The 20145-nt window shown below is 36.8% G+C and overlaps 1 protein-coding gene and 2 long non-coding RNA genes across 3 annotated transcripts in view; 2 read left to right on the top strand and 1 right to left on the bottom strand.

Moving 5' to 3' along the window:
• LOC132096044 (Fc receptor-like protein 5) overlaps positions 1-12574 on the top strand; it is a 59233-nt gene extending 46659 nt beyond the window's left edge. Inside the window, exons 3-11 of the mRNA XM_059501163.1 lie at positions 6075-6329; positions 7086-7349; positions 9443-9715; positions 9823-10107; positions 10184-10462; positions 10751-11014; positions 11141-11386; positions 11738-11848; positions 11986-12574. Coding sequence (XP_059357146.1) covers positions 6075-6329; positions 7086-7349; positions 9443-9715; positions 9823-10107; positions 10184-10462; positions 10751-11014; positions 11141-11386; positions 11738-11848; positions 11986-12032 — 2024 coding nt within the window. The 3' untranslated portion in view covers positions 12033-12574. The remainder of the gene's footprint in view (positions 1-6074; positions 6330-7085; positions 7350-9442; positions 9716-9822; positions 10108-10183; positions 10463-10750; positions 11015-11140; positions 11387-11737; positions 11849-11985) is intronic.
• A 3943-nt stretch (positions 12575-16517) lies between these two features.
• LOC132100731 (uncharacterized) lies at positions 16518-18045 on the top strand. Its single transcript, XR_009423116.1, has 4 exons — positions 16518-16655; positions 16799-16883; positions 17400-17527; positions 17665-18045. It is a non-coding gene; the product is annotated as an uncharacterized LOC132100731 (long non-coding RNA).
• A 459-nt stretch (positions 18046-18504) lies between these two features.
• Positions 18505-19696, bottom strand: LOC132100786 (uncharacterized). The gene is made up of 3 exons (XR_009423122.1): positions 19549-19696; positions 18788-18887; positions 18505-18622 (listed from the first exon to the last, which is right to left on the bottom strand). It is a non-coding gene; the product is annotated as an uncharacterized LOC132100786 (long non-coding RNA).
• Positions 19697-20145: the final 449 nt, after the last annotated feature.

The raw sequence follows: 20145 nt of genomic DNA, 5'->3' as shown, positions 1-20145 counted from the left end.
ATAACATGCACAATTTCAAAAACATATTGCAGACATTGTCTACCCAGCACCAACTTATGGTTGCACATGTCATGCAGTCTCACAGCTTTTTCAAACAATCCATTCATGTTGATAAAGTAAAAGTTGTGAAGGTGTCCTCTCTGCAAAGAAGGGTGAAAACAGCTGTTGAGAAAAAATATGCTCACCTTAACACGCTATCTCTTGCATCAAACACTGAATTGCATGGGACCTCATACTCCAAAGGTATGATGGTGTCTGTTGGACATTGTGGCGGCTTGCCAGAATTTGCAAAGATCCACTGCATTTTGTTTGTTGACAGTGAGGTTGCTTTTGTGCTGGAGAGATTTTCTTCTTGGTATGTTGAACATGTTCGTGCCTTTAAGGTTGAAGAACTTACATACGAAGATCTGATTGTTGCTGAGCTCAAGGATTTAAATGACTTCTACCCACTTGCAGCCCACAGTATCAGGGGAAATATCATGGTGTCACCTAAACGTTTTTTTTTTTTTTTTTACATTAAAGTTAGCATTTTTCAGATTGAGATTGCAAGCAGCATTTAAGGAGAACTCCGGTCAATTTTAACATTGAGCTCATTTTTTTGTAAATTTGTAGTGCTGTCTGTACAGAGAACAATGACAAAAATTGGTGTTGCCTACATCATGTTATCCTCTTTTTAAAATTTGCACCCTGTTGACTTCAATGGGGCAAGTTTTAAACCAGCTTTTAGCCTCTTAACATCCTTGTTTTCGGTCGAAGTCCACAGTAATCGATTGTCGAGTTCACGCGCATAGGTTTAGTTACCTATGATCACGCACGTGAACTCGACAATCGATTACTGTGGACTTCGACCGAAAACAGGATGTAAATACAGGTATTAGCGCTGGCTGAATAATTATCATTTGTATCCATCTCGTTCACTGCATCTGCAGTCAGATTCACTCGTGTTCACTCTGAAGGAATCACTCACATTGGCTGTGCACTTGTAATGACACATCAAGGATGTTGAGAGCCTAAAAGCAGGTTTAAAACTTGCCCCATTGAAGTCAACAGGGTGCCCATTTTAAAAAGAAGATAACACGGTGTAGGCAACACCGATTTTTGTCGTTGTTCTCTGTATTGACAGCACTCCAAATTTAAAAAAAAAATGAGCTCAATGTTAAAATTGACTGGAGTTCTCCTTTAACATTTGCACACAGTTTAGCAAGAGAATGTTAATCACTAAATGGTATATTTTGTTTCAGAAAACCACAATGTTGCTGCGAGTGATCGTGAATCCAGAGTGCATAAAAAAGCTGACACTCCCCAAAGTGCCATCATCAATAGATGAGCTCAAAGAAATTCTTTTTGACAAACTGAAAATTGATAAAAACTTTGTGATCCAGTATGAGGACCCCGATTTTGATGGTTCGCTTTGTAATTTAAGTGACATAGAAGAACTTCCATCTGAAAAGGTCACACTGAAGATTACCTGGGAAATGTTCAAAACTGCCTCAGTAGAAGAACCCCCAAGAAATGAAAGAACAGGGTCTGAAACTGATTTTACCCTAGACACAGCAAGCATCTCATCCAATCTGTCCAGTCCATCTTCTTCCACAGTCCGGGAAGAGCGTTGGCCACCCAATTTCCTAATTCCAAATTTCTCCTATGATGTAGAGTTCAGACTGAGAAAAGCTAATGAAGTCTATGAAAAACAGAACACTACCATGTGTGTTACACGAGACATCAAGATAGAAATACTTGATAAGTTAGCAGAAACAATGTACTCCTTTAAAGCTTACCCAAGTGATTCTGAAATTGAGCAAGTGGCACTTGCATTAGTTTCCAGACATCCCTGTCTACGGGAACTTGGCTGTGACACAGGATGCAAAGGCTGGAAGATGAGCTTAAAATTTAAAATGGGGAATTACAGGCAAAAATTACGCAGTGCTGGATGTAGTGAGCTTGACAATAAAAGAGATGATGGTTCAAGAGTACCCCAGAAGAAACCAAGAAGATCAGAAATCAACTTCCTTCCAGACAATCCTGTTGGGTTAGATGATGCTGCATTGGAACATGAAAGGGAACAGCTTGAGCTTGAAGTGAAGAAAAAGAACATTGACATGACAAAACTGAACACCAAAATGGAAACTACATTCCCTCTCAGGAGAAAAGAAATAGTTAATGAGCAACCCTTGGTCTCTGTCATCAAAGAACGATGGCCTGGCCTCTTTTTGGAGGAGCAAGTAAGTTACAATTTTTCTGTACATTATTTTGTCTTGATTGTATATAGAGCTTATTGTTCACATATTTTTTTTTTCCCTTTCTTTTCCTCAGGTTTGTAAAGAGTTCCAAAGGATCACTTGTGTGGACCTTTAAACAGCTTTCATGACAGCTCTTAACAAATATAGCAACGCCCTCATCAAAATGTATCGGGCAAAGAGTAAAGACCTTGGAGATGACATGAAAAGGATCCTGGAGCATTTTGATGAGCAGGTATGATTTCTATACTCATGATTATTTTGAAATTGGGGTTATTTCTCTAAATCTTATTAAAGATTATCATTATAATTAATGTGACATACTGTATATACAATTATAATATAATTATATTATATTATAATTATATTATTATATTATATATTATAATTTTGTATATAATACAAAAAACTGTCACATTAATTTTAACGATTTAAATATATAACCACTAATTTCAAAAGATTGTGGAAGTATGATTACATTTTTGTTGTCAGTTTTTGTAGATTATTTTGCCCTGAGCCCCATGACACTCTTTTAAAGGGATACTTCACTTTAAAATGAAAATTCTGTCATTATACTCACCCTCATGTTGTTTCAAACCTGAATGAATTTCTTTATTCTGCTGAACAGAAAGGGAGATATTTAGAAGAATGTCAGTAACTAGGCAGTTTTTGGTACCATTGACTTCCATAGTATATATTTTTTTAGTATATATATTTTTTTCTACTATGGAAGTCAATGGTACCAAAAACTGTCTAGTCATGTCTAAACTTCGGCATCATTCTGGAGGAAACTGTGGTCATGCAGGACCTACCTGACTTTCCTACTGCTTTCATGGTACTCTTTGGACTTCTCTATGCACTGAACATTGAGTATTCAAAAGGACTAAAATACACATTTGAGGCAGTGCAAAACATCTTTGTGGGATTGGGTGAAAAGTGCACCAACAGAGTTCAGTCCCTGAAGAATAAGCTACTTACTGTATAGGCAGTTCAAGATGCTTGTAGTGTTTAAAAGTTAGCCTTGAATTCTCTAAAAGTAAAATGCTTATGTTTACATTTGCTACTGTTTAGCAAGATTTCATATACATATAACATAGTGTTAGTGCTGTGTAATACTGTTTTAACAGCAGTGTTTAGTTTTATTTGCTGTATAGCAGTGTTTCAATTTTCATTGTTGAATAGATATTCAGTGGCAGTGTTGAGTTTTACTTGCAGTATTGCAGTATTTCAATTTTCATTGTTGAATTGATATCCAGAGTTGGTGCTTTGTAATGCTGTTTTAACAGCAGTGAGGAGTTTTACTTGCAGTATTGCAGTATTTCAATTTTCATTTTTGAATCGCTTTGGCTTAAATATTTTGAATTTTTAAGACTTGTACTGGGTTGAATTATCTAAAGAGCCAAATGCTTATTCATTTATTTGATATTTTTTGATACAATTGATATTTAAATGTTTCATGTTTAGGTGCGCCATTACTTTGTAGATGGATGCTCTTTTAAATTTGAAAAGTATTTGTAAAGTTTGTGTTTCTCATGTGCATTGGCAGTGTTTTGTAAAACTGTTTTACTGTATTGCAGTATTTCAATTTGCAGTGTTGCAAATTACACTTACCAACCAACTTTTGCCTCCAACAAAAATAAATGTTTTGTCACCAGGACAAGACCACAGGAAACAGATGATTCTTCTGCACAATCTGACTTTGCTGCAGCCTGGAATTGAACTACTGGTTTCGTCTGGTCAGAGGAGTACTGGCCCCCCAACTGAGCCTGGTTTCTCCCAAGGTTTTTTTCTCCATTCTGTCACCGATGGAGTTTCGGTTCCTTGCCGCTGTCGCCTCTGGCTTGCTTAGTTGGGGACACTTCATCTACAGCGATATCGTTGACTTGATTGCAAATAAATGGACAGACACTATTTAACTGAACAGAGATGACATAACTGAATCCAATGATGAACTGCCTTTAACTCTCATTTTTGCATTATTGACACTGTTTTCCTAATGAATGTTGTTCAGTTGCTTTGACGCAATGTATTTTGTTTAAAGCGCTATATAAATAAAGGTGACATTGACATTGACATTGACAAATGTTTTGTTAACATTGACTCACAGTTTTCAGTTTTTGACTTGGACAATGTTATTGTAGTTTCCAGTCGTAACATATTATTACTTAGTACCAATTTCCAATAGAATTTTTTTGTTCACTCAACTTCAGACATTGAGTTCTACAGACCAAAAATGTTGAATTGGCGCAACTTAAAAAGGTTTGTTAAAAAATAGTTGCACCTCTTCACAAAACTAACAATCTTAAGTTGACCCAATTAAATATTTTTTGTATGACTGACAAATTAATTTCAGTCAGTATAACTGATATTTACAAAAGTTTTATTTGCTCAGAACAAAAAAAGCTGAAGGAAATTGGTACTACGATTTTTTTTTTGTACTGGCGTAAAATTTTTTACAGTGCATGTTAAACAACAACTGAAAGCACCGCAAGAGCAAGAAAAATAAGTCAAATAAGTAAAATACTAAATAATAAAACATAATAAATGATTATTTGATTAAATGGAACAATGATGATTAATGATTACGATTACACATTAATAAAAAACAAATAAAATAATAACAGATATATAATGGATGCTCTCCTGAAGAAACACACAGAGGATGTTATGAACCTTATTTTTCGACGCAGAAGTGGTTTTCTGTGAATGTGTGAGACGTCTGGTTCATTAGACACTGTAGAGAAATAACCAGAAGAATAACAAAGTGCAGGAGACAGTAAAACTGTGTGCACTACAAACCAGTGTGTTCATGATTCAGATCATGTATTAAAGGTGCAGTGTGTATTTTAGCGCTATCTAGTGAAGTTGCTCAGTCCTCCGCTCACATCTGTCTTTAGAGAAACTACGGTGGCTGATGCAGGTAAAGATGTCCTCCATAAACACAGCAGACACCACTGAGATCTCTTTACAAAGGTCAATTCAGGAATTATATGTACTTATTTATTCAATAAATCAATGTTATTGTGAATATTAATGTACTTGTTCATAATTGTGTCAGTGTTTTATTCACAAAACAACAAAGTGACAAACGCGTCTGTAGAGCAGTTTGTGTGTTTCGGGCTCCTGTAGAAACATGTAACGGGACGCGTGCTGTATGTAGATAGAAACTGACCAATCTAAAGTAATAAAAACATAACGGTTTATTAAGATCTTGATACACTTCTGAAATAATAGTAATGTATTTTATATTGCATTTCTGTCAATATATCTTTGTAAATATTACACATTGCACCTTTAATATAATATAGTGACACCAGTTTACAATATCAAGCAGCAAAACAAGCTGTTTAGCAAAAATAGAAGTGAATGACACCCTAAACCAGACACATTAAACTCATAAATGGCTCTTACAAGAAAAATAAGATGGATTGAGATTCCTGAGATCCTTCAAGATTTAACCAGATCCTCCTCAAAAAACTGAAATGAGAAAACTAATGATAGTACACAAATAAAACACAACCAGTATTATGATATTAAATTTTTTCATTTAGCTGACGCTTTTATCCAAAGCGACTTACAATTGCTATATATGTCAGAGGTCGCACGCCTCTGGAGCAACTAGGGGTCTAAGTGTCTTGCTCAGGGACACATTGGTGTCTCACAGAGGATTCGAACCCAGGTCTCTCACACCAATGGCATGTGTCTTATCCACTGCGCCAACGCCACCCCGTAATTATTTTGTAAATAATTATTTTGTAAATTTATAATACATTTACAAAATATCTGTTCCCTGAAAGAACTGTTTGAGTCACTTTATATTTTTGTCTTTCTTCACAGATTCCCCCAGATCTACTCTGACTGTGACTCCAGACGGTCCTGTATTCACTGGAGAGAGAGTGAGTCTGAAGTGTGAGATTGAGCCTAACAGAGACTGGAGACAGAGAACTGACAAGATTTATAACCAGAGATATGACTGGACACCTGACTGGAGATATGAGTGGAATAAAGGCAGTGTAAAGTTACAGTCGTCTGGTCGTTACACTGTAAACACAGACACACTCACTATCACAGCAGTAACTACATCTGATGCGGGTCAGTACACGTGTAGAGGACAGAGAGATAAAAGACCAAACTCATCACAATCAAGCTCTGCTGTTTCTCTCTCTGTGACGGGTGAGTTTAATATCATCTTCCTCATAAACACACTCTACTGTCACACATCAAGTTTTATTTTTTTATTTTTTTGAGAATGCATCTTTCTTCTTATGAAATTCAGCACAGTATTTTGTTCAATATATTAGTTAATTAGACTTAATATAACATGATAAGACCAAATTATGGAGCAATAGACTATTTAAATTGTCACATGATATCAGCACACTGCAAGTTTATCCCAGCACACTTTTTACACTCTTACATTATGTAAATGTTGTACAGTCTGCAGCTGTATGAAACAAAGAGATGTAGACCGGATATGAATATTAATGTTTCATTTTTTATTTTTTATTTTTTTTTACCATTATTTACAAATATGTTTGATGCAATTAATAACGAAAAGCAAACTAAATAATTAATTTAATGTTTTTAATTTAATGTTCTCTCTCTCTCTCATAAAGAGGTTTTGAGTTCATAACAATTATTAATGTTTAATTTTTTTACCATCATTTACAAATATGTTTGATGCAATTGATAACTAAAATCAAAAATATATTTATTAAGTTTAGTTTAACATAATTTTTTTTTAATCTTTCTCTCTCTCTCTCATAAAGAGGTTTTGAGTTAATAACATTGATCATGATACAGTGATGTTTTTTTCTACAATATTTTCTCATCTGTGTATTAATACAGAGAGACCAGAAGCTGTAGTGAAGGTTTCTCCAGATCAGCGTGTGTTCAGAGGAGAGACAGTCACTCTCACATGTGACATACAGAGAGGAGGACACATTCAGTGGACATACAGCTGGTTTAAAGATGGTTCAGTCATCAGAGACGTCACTGAGAGAGTCTTCACCATCACATCTGTGTCTGATAGAGCTGAATACAGCTGTAGAGGAGAGAGATCAGACTCACAGAGATCACACATCAGTGCTGCTCTTACACTGACTGTATCAGGTCAGTCTGATGATTCGGTTTAATGCTCTTTAAATCTATATTTGTGGATCAACACTTCTCTTATACTCTTCTGTATCAGCCACATCTGTTCTTATAAAGGACTGAAGCAATTCACTTTAGTCATTATTATGTTTGGATGCAGAAGTTCACAGGTTTAGCATTTCATCTATATTTTGCACAAACAAGCTGCTTTCACAAACGTAATCGATCACAGTTTATGCTGTGATATAGTGCTGTGCCACGTGTATCTTCTTTTTTTGGGCAAACATTCCTCCTTTTTATAAAAATGACTGTAAAGTCCACCCAACTGGCCAAATGAAGGTGTCCACTGGGGGCTGAAGGTTTCCTGCATATGTAGTCTTTTCAGTGCACAAAGTCATTTGATTTCAGTTTAATTCGTATCTGACTCCATTTTATTATTACTCCGAATTTAGGTTAGAAATACCAATTATTATTGATCATTCATAGTATAATTTATCTAGACATCTGATTATTTTATTTAACTCTTTAATCATATTAATCTTATTCATATAACAGTCTCGTATCAAATGGATATATAATGGATCTCATACTCACAAACTCGTCAGTCTTGGTCATTAGACAGAGGAGACTGATTAATATTCTTGAAGGCCGTACCTAGAATATATCGTTCTAGAATATATTATTTAGTCCCTATAGATCTGAGCACACTTAAGATAAGACTATCTAACAAGAGGTCATCACTATTACCATACAACCTAATTTTCAGGCACGTGCACACAAAGACATCAGACGGGGCTTGAGAACCTGCCTTTTTTCTTCCTCTTAGTGCCCATTTTTTTCTGGGGAGCTTTTTTTTATATATAAATGAATATATGTATTATGTCTGCATAGCCAATCTGTTTGAGCACAGCTTTTCTTGTCAAACAAATACAAATAAAAAAACAATCGAAATATCGGGTCGGGTCGGAGGAAAATGTTAAGACTGTCGAGTTCTGATGCCTTTCTCCTTCTGCGTCTCTGCAGCACATTTTGGGTGCTCAAATTATTAAAGTCTACTGTGTTTCACAAAAGCACTTTTCCCCTTTAAACCTAGAAAGAGCACTTTTAGATAAACAAGTTAATAAGATGGCACTCGTGGAAGAAGAAAAACAAAGTTCTTTAAGACCGTCAGGATTGCTTGTAATAAATATAAAATAATAAATTAAAAAAAGGCAGTAGAGCTGACTATTTCTGTCAATGGTAAGTTTGTGATAACTTAAGAAAGTAGTTTAAATGTTTTCCTACTTGCTTGAGCAAATTAATATATAAATCATGAAGTAAATGCTAAAGTAAAACCATTGAATAATGTGTTGCTTATATTTATTGTGTTTAAACATGTCTGTTAAAGATTGTATTACTGTACTGTGTAAAAAAATAAAAATAATAATAATTGCAATGCTGAAAAAGCATTTACAGTGAAAAAAATTTGATTTAAAATCAAAATAATGGATTAATGGTGTTGTGACGAGTGGGGCGGGGCCGAGGGATGTGGGAACGAGCGAGGCCGGTGGAGTGATTGGGAAATGAGCGACACCTGCGACCCGCCACCGGTCTTGAGTCCCACAGAGGAGATGGAAGGATATAAAACTGGAGCGACGACAGTGAAGGACGAGAGAGGACCAGGCCTGATAAATGATCTGTCGTTTTTATCATATTGCTTACCATATTCATTTGTCTGGTGTATTTTGGGTTTTGGTTATTGTTGTGTTGCAAGACTTTTGAAGTGATATGGACATGCAGTCCAGAGCTGCCTAGAAAAACATTCACTGAGCGTTTTTCTCAAAATAATTACACATCTTAGAACGTTTGTCAGCCAATCAGATTCAAGCATTTTATTGCCCCGTAGTATAATTATACATAAACCATGACTGCATAACAGCAAAAAAAGGTGGCGATGTACACACACAGGATGCAACATGCCAAAAAAACAGAAGAAGAAGAAACAGAGCCGAGCCGTACCATGCAGTGGAAAAGGGCCGAAAGTGTCTGAGACTCTTCAAATCTTACATGAGGCTTATACTCAGAGATCTGTCTCACAGCTGAACTCTGAATCTGTTCTTGTTCTCCTGCAGATCTGGAGCCAAAGCCTGAAATCACATCAGATCCTGCAGGAGCTGCACTGACAGGAAACACAGTGACTTTGACCTGTCGCATGAATCTGTCTCCTGGATGGGACTTTTACTGGTACAAACACACACTGAACTCTGAGACAAAGACAGAAACAAACTCCTACAGAGTGAAGATTGATTCAGTGTCTGATGGAGGTCAGTACAGGTGTAGAGCTGGAAGAGGGAAACCAGTCTACTACACACAATACAGTGATGCACTGTGGGTAAATGTTACAGGTGAGAGAGAACATAGTATCTGACATAACACAGAGATCAGAGACAATATCCACAGAACATCTAACACTTTTAATCTATAATTAATGCAATACTCTGTGTTTGTACAGTGAGTCCTAAAGCTGTGGTGACGGTACGACCAGATGAACAAGTGTTCAGAGGAGAAACAGTCTCTCTCAGATGTGATATAAAGTGGGGAGGAGACACTGAGTGGACGTACAGATGGGAAACAGAGGGAACAAACTACCAACATAAAACCTCTGTCAGCCGAACCTCAACACAAGAGCTGAACATCAGCAGTGTTGAAGTCTTTCACCGTGGTAAATACACCTGTACAGGACAGATGGGAACACAAAGCTCTCAGCGCAGTGATGCTGTAACACTGAATGTATCAGGTGAGTTTGTGTGTGTGTTCATTATCATCAGTGTGAACAGCTTCTCTCTCTATAACTCATCTCATGTGTTGTTCAGCTGAAGCTCAGGCAGCAGTGCGAGTGTCTCCACAGCCGTGGCTGACTGAAGGAGACTCAGTGACTCTGATCTGTGAGGTTACGGTCTCCTCTACAGGCTGGACGTTCAGCTGGTTCAGAGATGATGATCATCTGTCCGACAGCAGCAGAGGAGCTGGAGGCTCTTACACTCTCAGTCCTGCTGCTCTACAGCACACAGGAGTTTATACGTGCAGAGCAGAGAGAGGACGACCGGCCTATTACACAAAGACCAGTAACACACAGCCCCTGTGGATCACTGGTGAGTCTGTGAGACTGTATTTATACTTGAACTCATCTGTATTTGTGTTTTATTACAGTCTCTGGGGGACAAAACCATCTGAAACCAATGCAAACCTCAAAAACCTGCTCTCACTTCCCTCCGATTCTCAATCTAAACCAGATCAGAAACACTATCAAATACAAACTCATAATATATGCATAAGACCTATCTTATTTAAACTTGAGTGCTAAATTTAATCTTAATTTGATTTAATTACACATTTTATTATACAAACATGTTTTTAAGTGTGGTTTTGGTCTGTCTCAGGTGTTTCTCCTTCAGTGTCTCTGGTGGTCCGTCCCCGCAGAAGTCAACACTTCTCATCTGACTCTCTCTCTCTGAGCTGTGAGGATCAGATGAACTCTTCTGGATGGACAGTGAGAAGATACACAGACAGAAACACAGAAGATTGTTCAAAACTAACAGGATCTACATGTCGACTCGTCTCTCTCAGCACATCTGACTCTGGAGTTTACTGGTGTCAGTCTGAATCTGGAGAGAAACGTCATCCTCTAAACATCACTGTACACAGTGAGTCGCATAACATGTGAAACTAGATGATCTGTTGGAGTTTGAAGTAAATTTAAGAAATAAGTTCAAGATACAATATGTATCAGCATCATCTTCCTACATGCATGTATGTCTTGTGTTGTGTAGATGGTGATGTGATTCTGGAGAGTTCTGTTGATCCTGTGATTGAGGGACATACTCTGACTCTACACTGTTTACATCGATCTACAAACTCCTCGATCCTCAGAGCTGATTTCTATAAAGACGGATCACTCGTCCAGAATCAGACGACAGGAGAGATGATCATCACGACTGTCTCAGAGTCAGACGAGGGTTTCTACTACTGTAAAACAGAGAGAGGACAGTCACTGCACAGCTGGATCTCAGTCAGAGGTGAGAGTCTGTGGAGATCAGTCTCTGTCCGCTGATTTGATTTCATTCAGTTAGTTATTGACAGATGTGTTTATTCTTTCAGAAAACTCACATGAACTGAAGTATAACTAACACGTCACAGATACTGACATGTACACACCTCATCAACATCCTACAATTCAATGAAATGAAGAGCGCATTAACTACAGCATTAGAATAAAATCTATACCAAAATAAATGGTCATTTACTCAATCTCATGAATTCATGTTTTTGTGTTTACAAAAATGTTGTGTTTTCCCCAGTAAACTTGCTGAAAGTCTTTAGGAGCTCTGTAATGTTCTCAATAATGTGCTTGTGTCTCTGTTTTTCAGGGTCATCTTCAGATCAGATTTCATTCTTCATCATCCTCAGTTTTCTTCTGGCAGCTTGTCCGTATCTGCTGGTGACAGTCGTGCTGCTTTACAAATGCTACAGAGCGAGAGGTAACACTTCTGTCTTTATAGATTCATATTTATCTGTAAATATTATTTGATTCATAAATCAATACCTGCAGTGGAAGCAAAACAGAAAGTGTCAAATTGAGCTGAATATAAATGTTTTATGTGTGTGTGTTTGACAGTTAAATCTAGTGAAGCCCAAAGGCAGTCGGCTGTAACAGAGGAATAATCGTCTCTTCTCCAAAGCTCAGAGTCACAGGATGCTGGAGTCTCAGGCTGAAGGCTGGAAACACACTGGACACGAGCAGTCCATCACAAGACTAACACACACACATTCACACTCTCACTCAATCCAGTGTCTCTGATTCACCTGCGCTGTAGATTAGATTGTGAACACAACACATGGAGAACAAGAGAATTAACTCCACACAGAAAGAGCTCCTGCTCATCATCGACTCCAAAACCAGTTTCTTCATGTGTGTCAGATTCACTGGAAGCTACTGAAAGTTACCCTTTAAATACCACAAACAACAATTATAATGTCAAATTACACCTGAACAACATGCTGTTTTTATGATGCTAGATGCTTTCTGTCGTCGGAGTAAAAGGAGTTTGAGTGTAATTCTATAAATGTCTCTTTGCTGTTAAATCTTTACTGAATTTAAGGTAAAAGTAACTTTTACAGTGTTAGTAATATTTCAAGTCAAACACTTACTGGACTGAAGCAGCTTATATTTACCTGATTATCCAAACATAACTGTATTTGTTCTTCTCTCAATTATCATTGTGTTGTGTTATATCTTCAACAGTATAAGTATTTAAATATCATTTATGTAAATATTCTGTTACACTGTTCTAAAGATCTCATTGATTTACATTATCAGCTTTCCGAATTATATCTCCATATAATTATTATCATCTGCACCAAATTACATTTTTGCTTCATTTGGGCCTTGGAGTATTTTTTTTTTTTAACCTTTCCTTGTTTATAAAAATGTTCAATAAACTATCATATATATAAAAAAGTGATTTATCCTAATCTCATATATATATATAATATATATATATAATGTTCTACCATGACCGCAAATGTACATGATCTGAAGAAAATATATAGAAAAACATCACATTATGAATTAACAGTTATAGAAATTCATCTGATTTAACAGAAAGAGCTCTTCTCCAGATGATGTGGTGCTCTTAAAGAGTCTTCGGGTTCGTTGATGATGTTGGTGTATTTGGTCCCGGTCTTTGTTCCTCAGACACGGCGTGTTTGTCCAGTTCTCCGGCAGCAGCAGACGCACGGCGGTCTGGATCTCTCTCGATGTGATGCTGGAGAGACACGAGACGAGACGACACGAGACGAGACGACACGACACGACACGACACGAGACGAGACGACTCACCGGAGATGCGCTCGAAGATGTCGTTGGTAACTTAACCCAACTCCGTGCTTCCTGTAATGAGAGCTGTCAATCAAGGTACAAGGATGTCCCTGTGTGAAAGTGACCAATCATAAGAGGGTCAGTGCCCTCCTTGGTCTCCGCCCCCAAATTGTCAAAAGCCATGTAGACTCGAGGGAGCAGAAATCCACTGCGCGAGCAGGATTCCACTGTACAAGCAGAGTTAACCTATGAGAGTAAGCCAGGCGCTCGCTCACAGCTACCTGTACACCTCTCGGTTGATGAATTTGTGCGCGAGTACTTTTATCATGCCAGATGAAGGTTCATTTTTGCGCGAGTGAAATAACATAATGCCTGTGTCTTACACGCTCATAACTTTTGACTAAAATATAACGCCATAAGCCACCCCCCCCCCCCCCCCCCCCAGGTTCTGGAAAGAGAAAAATACATTTATTAAAATAAATAAGTTTTACAATCCATGGGGACGGATTTTAAACTGTGGGTACAGGTTTTCAATTTGCATCCTTCAATTTACAAAACTGCACACACAGTTTATTTATTTTTCTCCCCCTGAGCTTCAGGACAATGACCACAAGAGGGAGTTAAACCACCTTTTAACATTATTTAACATTAGAAAACTGATGGGATATCAAATATAGACTGATGTACCAAGTTCATTTTATACACAGTAAACATCTGATAATTACAATTTACACACACAAATAAATATCATCCTGAACTCACAAATTCTTTATTTATTATTACAAGGACTGCAGAAGATCCCATTTTTTATATAACTATAACCCAGAAACAGGAGAAAGTATTGATGATCTTAGTGTCCAGAAATAACGTGGCTCCTGCTCTGATGAACAAATAAGTGATTTAGAAAAGACTTAAATAAAATAAACTGGTTTTAAAACCATTCCAGTCAAACCATTTGAAAAGTTGAGGATGAGGCTTGGTCTAAAACATTTTTCTTATGACTCATAACACTTTAGCCTCATATATATGAAGAATAACACCACCATTATCTTTCAATTTGCTTCAGGTACAAAGGAGCAAATTAAACATATTTAACAGCTTATCAATTTGTCAGAGCTGAACCCATGAAATATCTGAAAATATCTTAAATATCCTGAAACATTCAACATGTTTTTCTTCTACATCCAGACATTCTTGATGGCCCACATTCAAACAAGAACATAATAAAACCATATAAATAATCAAAACGAACATAACAAAAACTTGTGTGAAATGAGAATGTAACTATCGTCTTGTTTAGTTGCGGAGAGTGTGGGGACCCAACCCATTCTCACCCCAAAGGCGTCAAAAACCGAAGCATGGTCAAGCGCCCCTAGCGTCACTTTACTGACGCCAAATGTGCCTCTTGGCGTCGAAATATCGACGCCCTACGACTTTCATTGCTTTCAGTGGGAAACTTTTGGCGTCAGAGCTTCGACGCGAGGACATGAGATGTTTATCGCTATGAAATCACGTTCAAGAAGTCTCATTCAGCACACATCGCGATACTTGCTGTCAGTTCCACAGTTTGGGTGAGTAGTCGTAAATACGCTCTTTTAATGCCTTTTATAAAATGTATTTTGTCTTCTTTATTAATCAGATTAGCGCCATATGTTTAATCGCTGTATTATATCGGTCATCCGCGGCTGTCTGTGAGTTTCATTGCATTTAAATAAATGAACAGCTGCTAACTGGGGTGATTAAACTCTATCGGTCACGTGACTTGCCATAGACCTTCGATCCGATTTATATTAATTTCAGGTTCAATGATGTTGTATTTGTAGTAAAATCATGGTAATCACGACACTTACAGTAGTAATAAATGAAATGTGAAGTTAAAACACAGTAAACAGGACATTTACCATGTTTTTACCACAGTAACTGTAGTTTTACTATGGTATATTAGTAATCAATACAACAATACAATAATCACTAAACCAGCTATGTTTGTATCACTGTAATGTTAGTGTTTTTATGTGCTCTTATATGACAGATATCATAGTAATCATATGTTCTGTATCATGCTTTTAATACCTTTTAATGTAAATCCAAAAAAAATAAAACATTATAAATAAATAATAAAAATTTTTATTTTTCCATCTTGCAGTTCATTCATATCAGTTTATATCTAAATATTTTGCTCACAGATCATTATTAACATTCTGTGTATTATTCAATTTTATTTTCTCTCCCCTTTTTTATTATTTTTATTTTTAGCTGAAAAGACGTAAAGGCAGTCAGTCCAGTGGTGTTTCTGGAGAGGTATTCCTTTAGAAATGGAGAAGACAGAAAGCTGCGGAGACAGACATTTGCAGCAGTAAGTCTGTGATAGTTTGTCTCTTTTATCAAACATTCTTGCTGTTATCATTTGTACAGCATTTGTTGTTTCTTAAACTGTTGCACTGTCCAAATATCCACACTTGCCATCTTTGCACTTGACCACTTGATTACTTATTTGACATCTTTCCTGTATTTGGCCTAGTGTTCGAGTGTGCATGATGACCACAAGTGTGTGTCGAACTTTTCATGACCTGATGACTGTGTTTCCCAATCCTGATCCTGGAGAACCCCAACACTGCATGGTTTTGGTGTCTCTCTTATCTGACAAACACACTTTTGAGGTCTTGGAGACTTCACTGATGAGCTGATGAGCTGAATCAGGTGTGTTTGAACAGGGAGACATATCAAATGTGCAGTGTTGGGGTTCTCCAAACCAGGATAGGGAGCCACTGCCTTATGGGACACACGTATGTGTTTACAGAAATTTTTAATATCTAATAATTATCAATATTTCACATACTGTACATTGATCTCGGCAAAAAGTCTGACGATTTACTCCAAAACATGATGCATGATGGGATACACTAATCGTTGTATAGCGCTCCAGGGCAGTATTGGAGAGGTTTAGTGTGTGTTAAGGACGCTGTGCTTTGACATTATTAAGACCGGGGACAGTCTTGTGCACACACTGTCACGTACACACACTCTCAAGTGGACAAGACTGCAAGTGTGGGTATCTGGACAGGGTCAAAGTCTTAAAAATGATCCCTAAACACAGTCGCACATCACAGTTTTAATAATTCAGTTTAACACTTGTATGATATTGTCTCATCTGACACTATCAAAAGAATTCATATCACTATAGCTTGCTATTAATTACTTGCTTTTAATAATGCATGCATTTAACATTTAATTATACAACATCTTTACAGAGGCTGCTTTTATGGTCTAAACAAAACCCAGTGTAATGTGTAAGTTGCACATAATTAATAATATTTACTCCCTTTCTGTCTTACAGGATTGTTTGCAGATAATGCTGTTCTTCTTTTTCAGAAGTTTTTGGGGAGCCAACCCTCACAAACCTTCCTAAAAACTAAAAGAGCTATTACTGAGTCTCAGCGAATCTTGCCATGATCAGCTCTTCTCAGGTACATTTGTTTAAAATATTTTTATATAAATATTTACTCATCAAATGGTCTGGTCTGAATCTTACTTTAAATAAATGTGATTATATGTTTAATGAGCAATATTAATTGCACACAGAGTAAGTAGAGATTATCTTGTTTCACAGAAGAGAAGGAAGACCAAGGAAATGATTTGCTCAGGATGAGGAATGAAGACGGCCATCTTGTGTTCAAACAAACAGAAGTCCTCTGGTATGTGTGTGTTGAAGCAATGCTGTGTTATTTGTTACAGCACTTTATGATGATCTCTCACAGGACTGTTCATGTCAGCCTTCATTTTTTTATACTATTACAATTACAGCATGTTAGCAAAGTGTGACTGGACATTTTTAATCTTATGTTTTTAAAAACACACCACCTGTTTAAAAGCAGACAAGTGTCATGAAATTGGTTTAGTTGATATAAACACCAATTGAAATGATTTCATTGTTTTGTAAATGTTGTGTTATGAATTTTGAAATGATAGTTGATTGGTTTGAAGCCAGGCCTTACACTGCACAGACTAAAACACATTTGTGAGAGAAGTCAGGAACTTTGGAGAAAGATTCTAGAGGAAAAAAAGACACATTTACTGAAGCAATAGATGAATTCTAGAGTCTCTGAGAGCTACACATGCTAATGCAGTCTCATGAACAAGACCCTTGCCTCTGTAACTTTTTCTTAATTCTTGAAGAATGAAATTTTTATTGCAGTATTTAATTTGTACAGATGATCTCATCAGCCAAATGAGGGGTTTTGACAAAGTGATGCTCTTGAAAGGATTGAAAGAAGAGGATGTGGTAAATTGTCTTCAGAGAAAAAGCTTCTCTAAAGGTCTTAAAGCAGCTTGAAGAATGGTAAGTGTACAGTACTACAAGGGTCATAGTTGCTCACCCTGCTACAATCACACAGCATACATAATGCTGAGCAACATAAACTGAGCTCTCTGTCCATTAAACAACTTCATCTGGATTGTTTGTTTCACTTTGACCAGGTCTGGGATGTTAGGACTGAGAGATCCTCTGGCTGAGAACAAGCTACACCACATCAGTGCTGGATATCAACCACAAACTGTTTCCAGACACGAGAGAAGAAGATCATGATGGGGAGATGAAACCAGTTTAGATGTGATGATAAGGAATCATTATTTTCTGGAACAGTATCACATGTCTTATATGTATCACATGATCTGTATCACAGTTGTCTGGATGGGACTGTGTGACTTTTAAGGACATTTCATCACTCATCTGTGTGAACTGATTAATATATGAGGTTAATGTATTTTTGATGATAATTATTTTCCTTGAATCTTATTTGTCTTGATGCTACTTTATCAACTTTATAGTCTATGCTTCAATAAAATGAAAATGGTGAATATTGTGTTCTGAAGATTCTTGGTAAACACATCATTTTACTAGGTAGGCTCATATGTGTTTATTTTAGACTTGGAAAAACTACATATTAATTATTAGGATTATTTTTTACTTAAGTCATAAACATTTTTGATCGGATTAATAACATCTGGGACATCAGTACACCAGAAAGTTATTTTTTATATTTTAGTAACACATATGCAATTTTTTTGTGAAATAAAGGGAGTTTTGGAGTAAATCATCAGACTTTTTGCCGAGATCAATGTACAGTATGTGAAATATTGATAATTATTAGATATTAAAAATCTCTGTAAACACATATGTGTCCCATAAGGCAGTGGCTCCCAATCCTGGTCTGGAGAACCCCAACACTGCACATTTGTGATGTCTCCCTGATCAACCACAGCTGATTCAGCTCATCAGAGAAGACTCCAAGACCTCAAAAGTGTGTTTGTCAGATAAGAGAGACACCAAAACCATGCAGTGTTGGGGTTCTCCAGGATCAGGATTGGGAAACACAGTCATCAGGTCATGAAAAGTTCGACACACACACTTGTGGTCATCATGCTCACTCGAACACTAGGCCAAATACAGGAAAGACGTCAAATAAGTAATCAAGTGGTCAAGTGCAAAGATGGCAAGTGTGGGTATTTGGACAGTGCAACAGTTTAAGAAACAACAAATGCTGTACAAATGATAACAGCAAGAATGTTTGATAAAAGAGACAAACTATCACAGACTTACTGCTGCAAATGTCTGCCTCCGCAGCTTTCTGTCTTCTCCATTTCTAAAGGAATACCTCTCCAGAAACACCACTGGGCTGACTGCCTTTACGTCTTTTCAGCTAAAAATAAAAATAATAAAAAAGGGGAGAGAAAATAAAATTGAATAATATACAGAATGTTAATAATGATCTGTGAGCAAAATATTTAGATATAAACTGATATGAATGAACTGCAAGATGGAAAAATACATTTTTTTATTATTTATTTATAATGTTTTATTTTTTTTGGATTTACATTAAAAGGTATTAAAAGCATGGTACAGAACATATGATTACTATGATATCTGTCATATAAAAGCACATAAAAACACTAACATTACAGTGATACAAACATAGCTGGTTTAGTGATTATTGTATTGTTGTATTGATTACTAATATACCATAGTAAAACTACAGTTACTGTGGTAAAAACATGGTAAATGTCCCGTTTACTGTGTTTTGACTTCACATTTCATTTATTACTACTGTAAGTGTCGTGATTACCATGATTTTACTACAAATACAACATCATTGAACCTGAAATTAATATAAATCGGATCGAAGGTCTATGGCAAGTCACGTGATCGATAGAGTTTAATCACACTAATTAGCAGCTGTTCATTTATTTAAATGCAATGAAACTCAAAGACAGCCGCGGATGACCGATATAATACAGCGATTAAACATATGGCGCTAATCTGATTAATAAAGACATTAAAAGAGCGTATTTACGACTACTCACCCAAACTGTGGAACTGACGGCAAGTATCGCGATGTGTGCTGAATGAGACTTCTTGAACGTGATTTCATAGCGATAAACATCTCATGTCCTCGCGTCGAAGCTCTGACGCCAAAAGTTTCCCACTGAAAGCAATGAAGGTCGTAGGGCGTCGATATTTCGACGCCAATAGGCACATTTGGCGTCAATAAAGTGACGCTAGGGGCGCTTCACCATTCTTCGGTTTTTGACGCCTTTGGGGTAAGAATGGGTTGGGGGACCCAAAGAAGGCCAATCAAAGTCAAATGTCAAAGTGCGTATGAGATTAAGACGCCACAGGACAGGGACAGAGGAGGCAGTTTCACTCTCTGTAGATCATGGCCTTGTACTGATGTCTTCAGGTGTTTCTTCATACCTTCACTGCTGTTTCCTTCATGTGTAGAGGCCAGAGCTTGTGCTGCAGAAAGAAAAGGTAAGATTTTATAATAAGGGATACGGTCAAATTATACTTCAGCTATAACACTATATCTAGGATTCCCTAAATCCTATTAAACATTACAGTACTTTGAGGATCATCATCATTCATCAAAAACAACTTTCCTTCTTAGCATCATATCCTGG

Source organism: Carassius carassius, chromosome 2, assembly GCF_963082965.1.
Source record: "Carassius carassius chromosome 2, fCarCar2.1, whole genome shotgun sequence".
Taxonomy (NCBI): domain Eukaryota; kingdom Metazoa; phylum Chordata; class Actinopteri; order Cypriniformes; family Cyprinidae; genus Carassius; species Carassius carassius.
The sequence above is the reverse complement of the archived record's forward strand: the minus strand, read 5'-3'. Positions and strand labels throughout refer to the sequence as shown.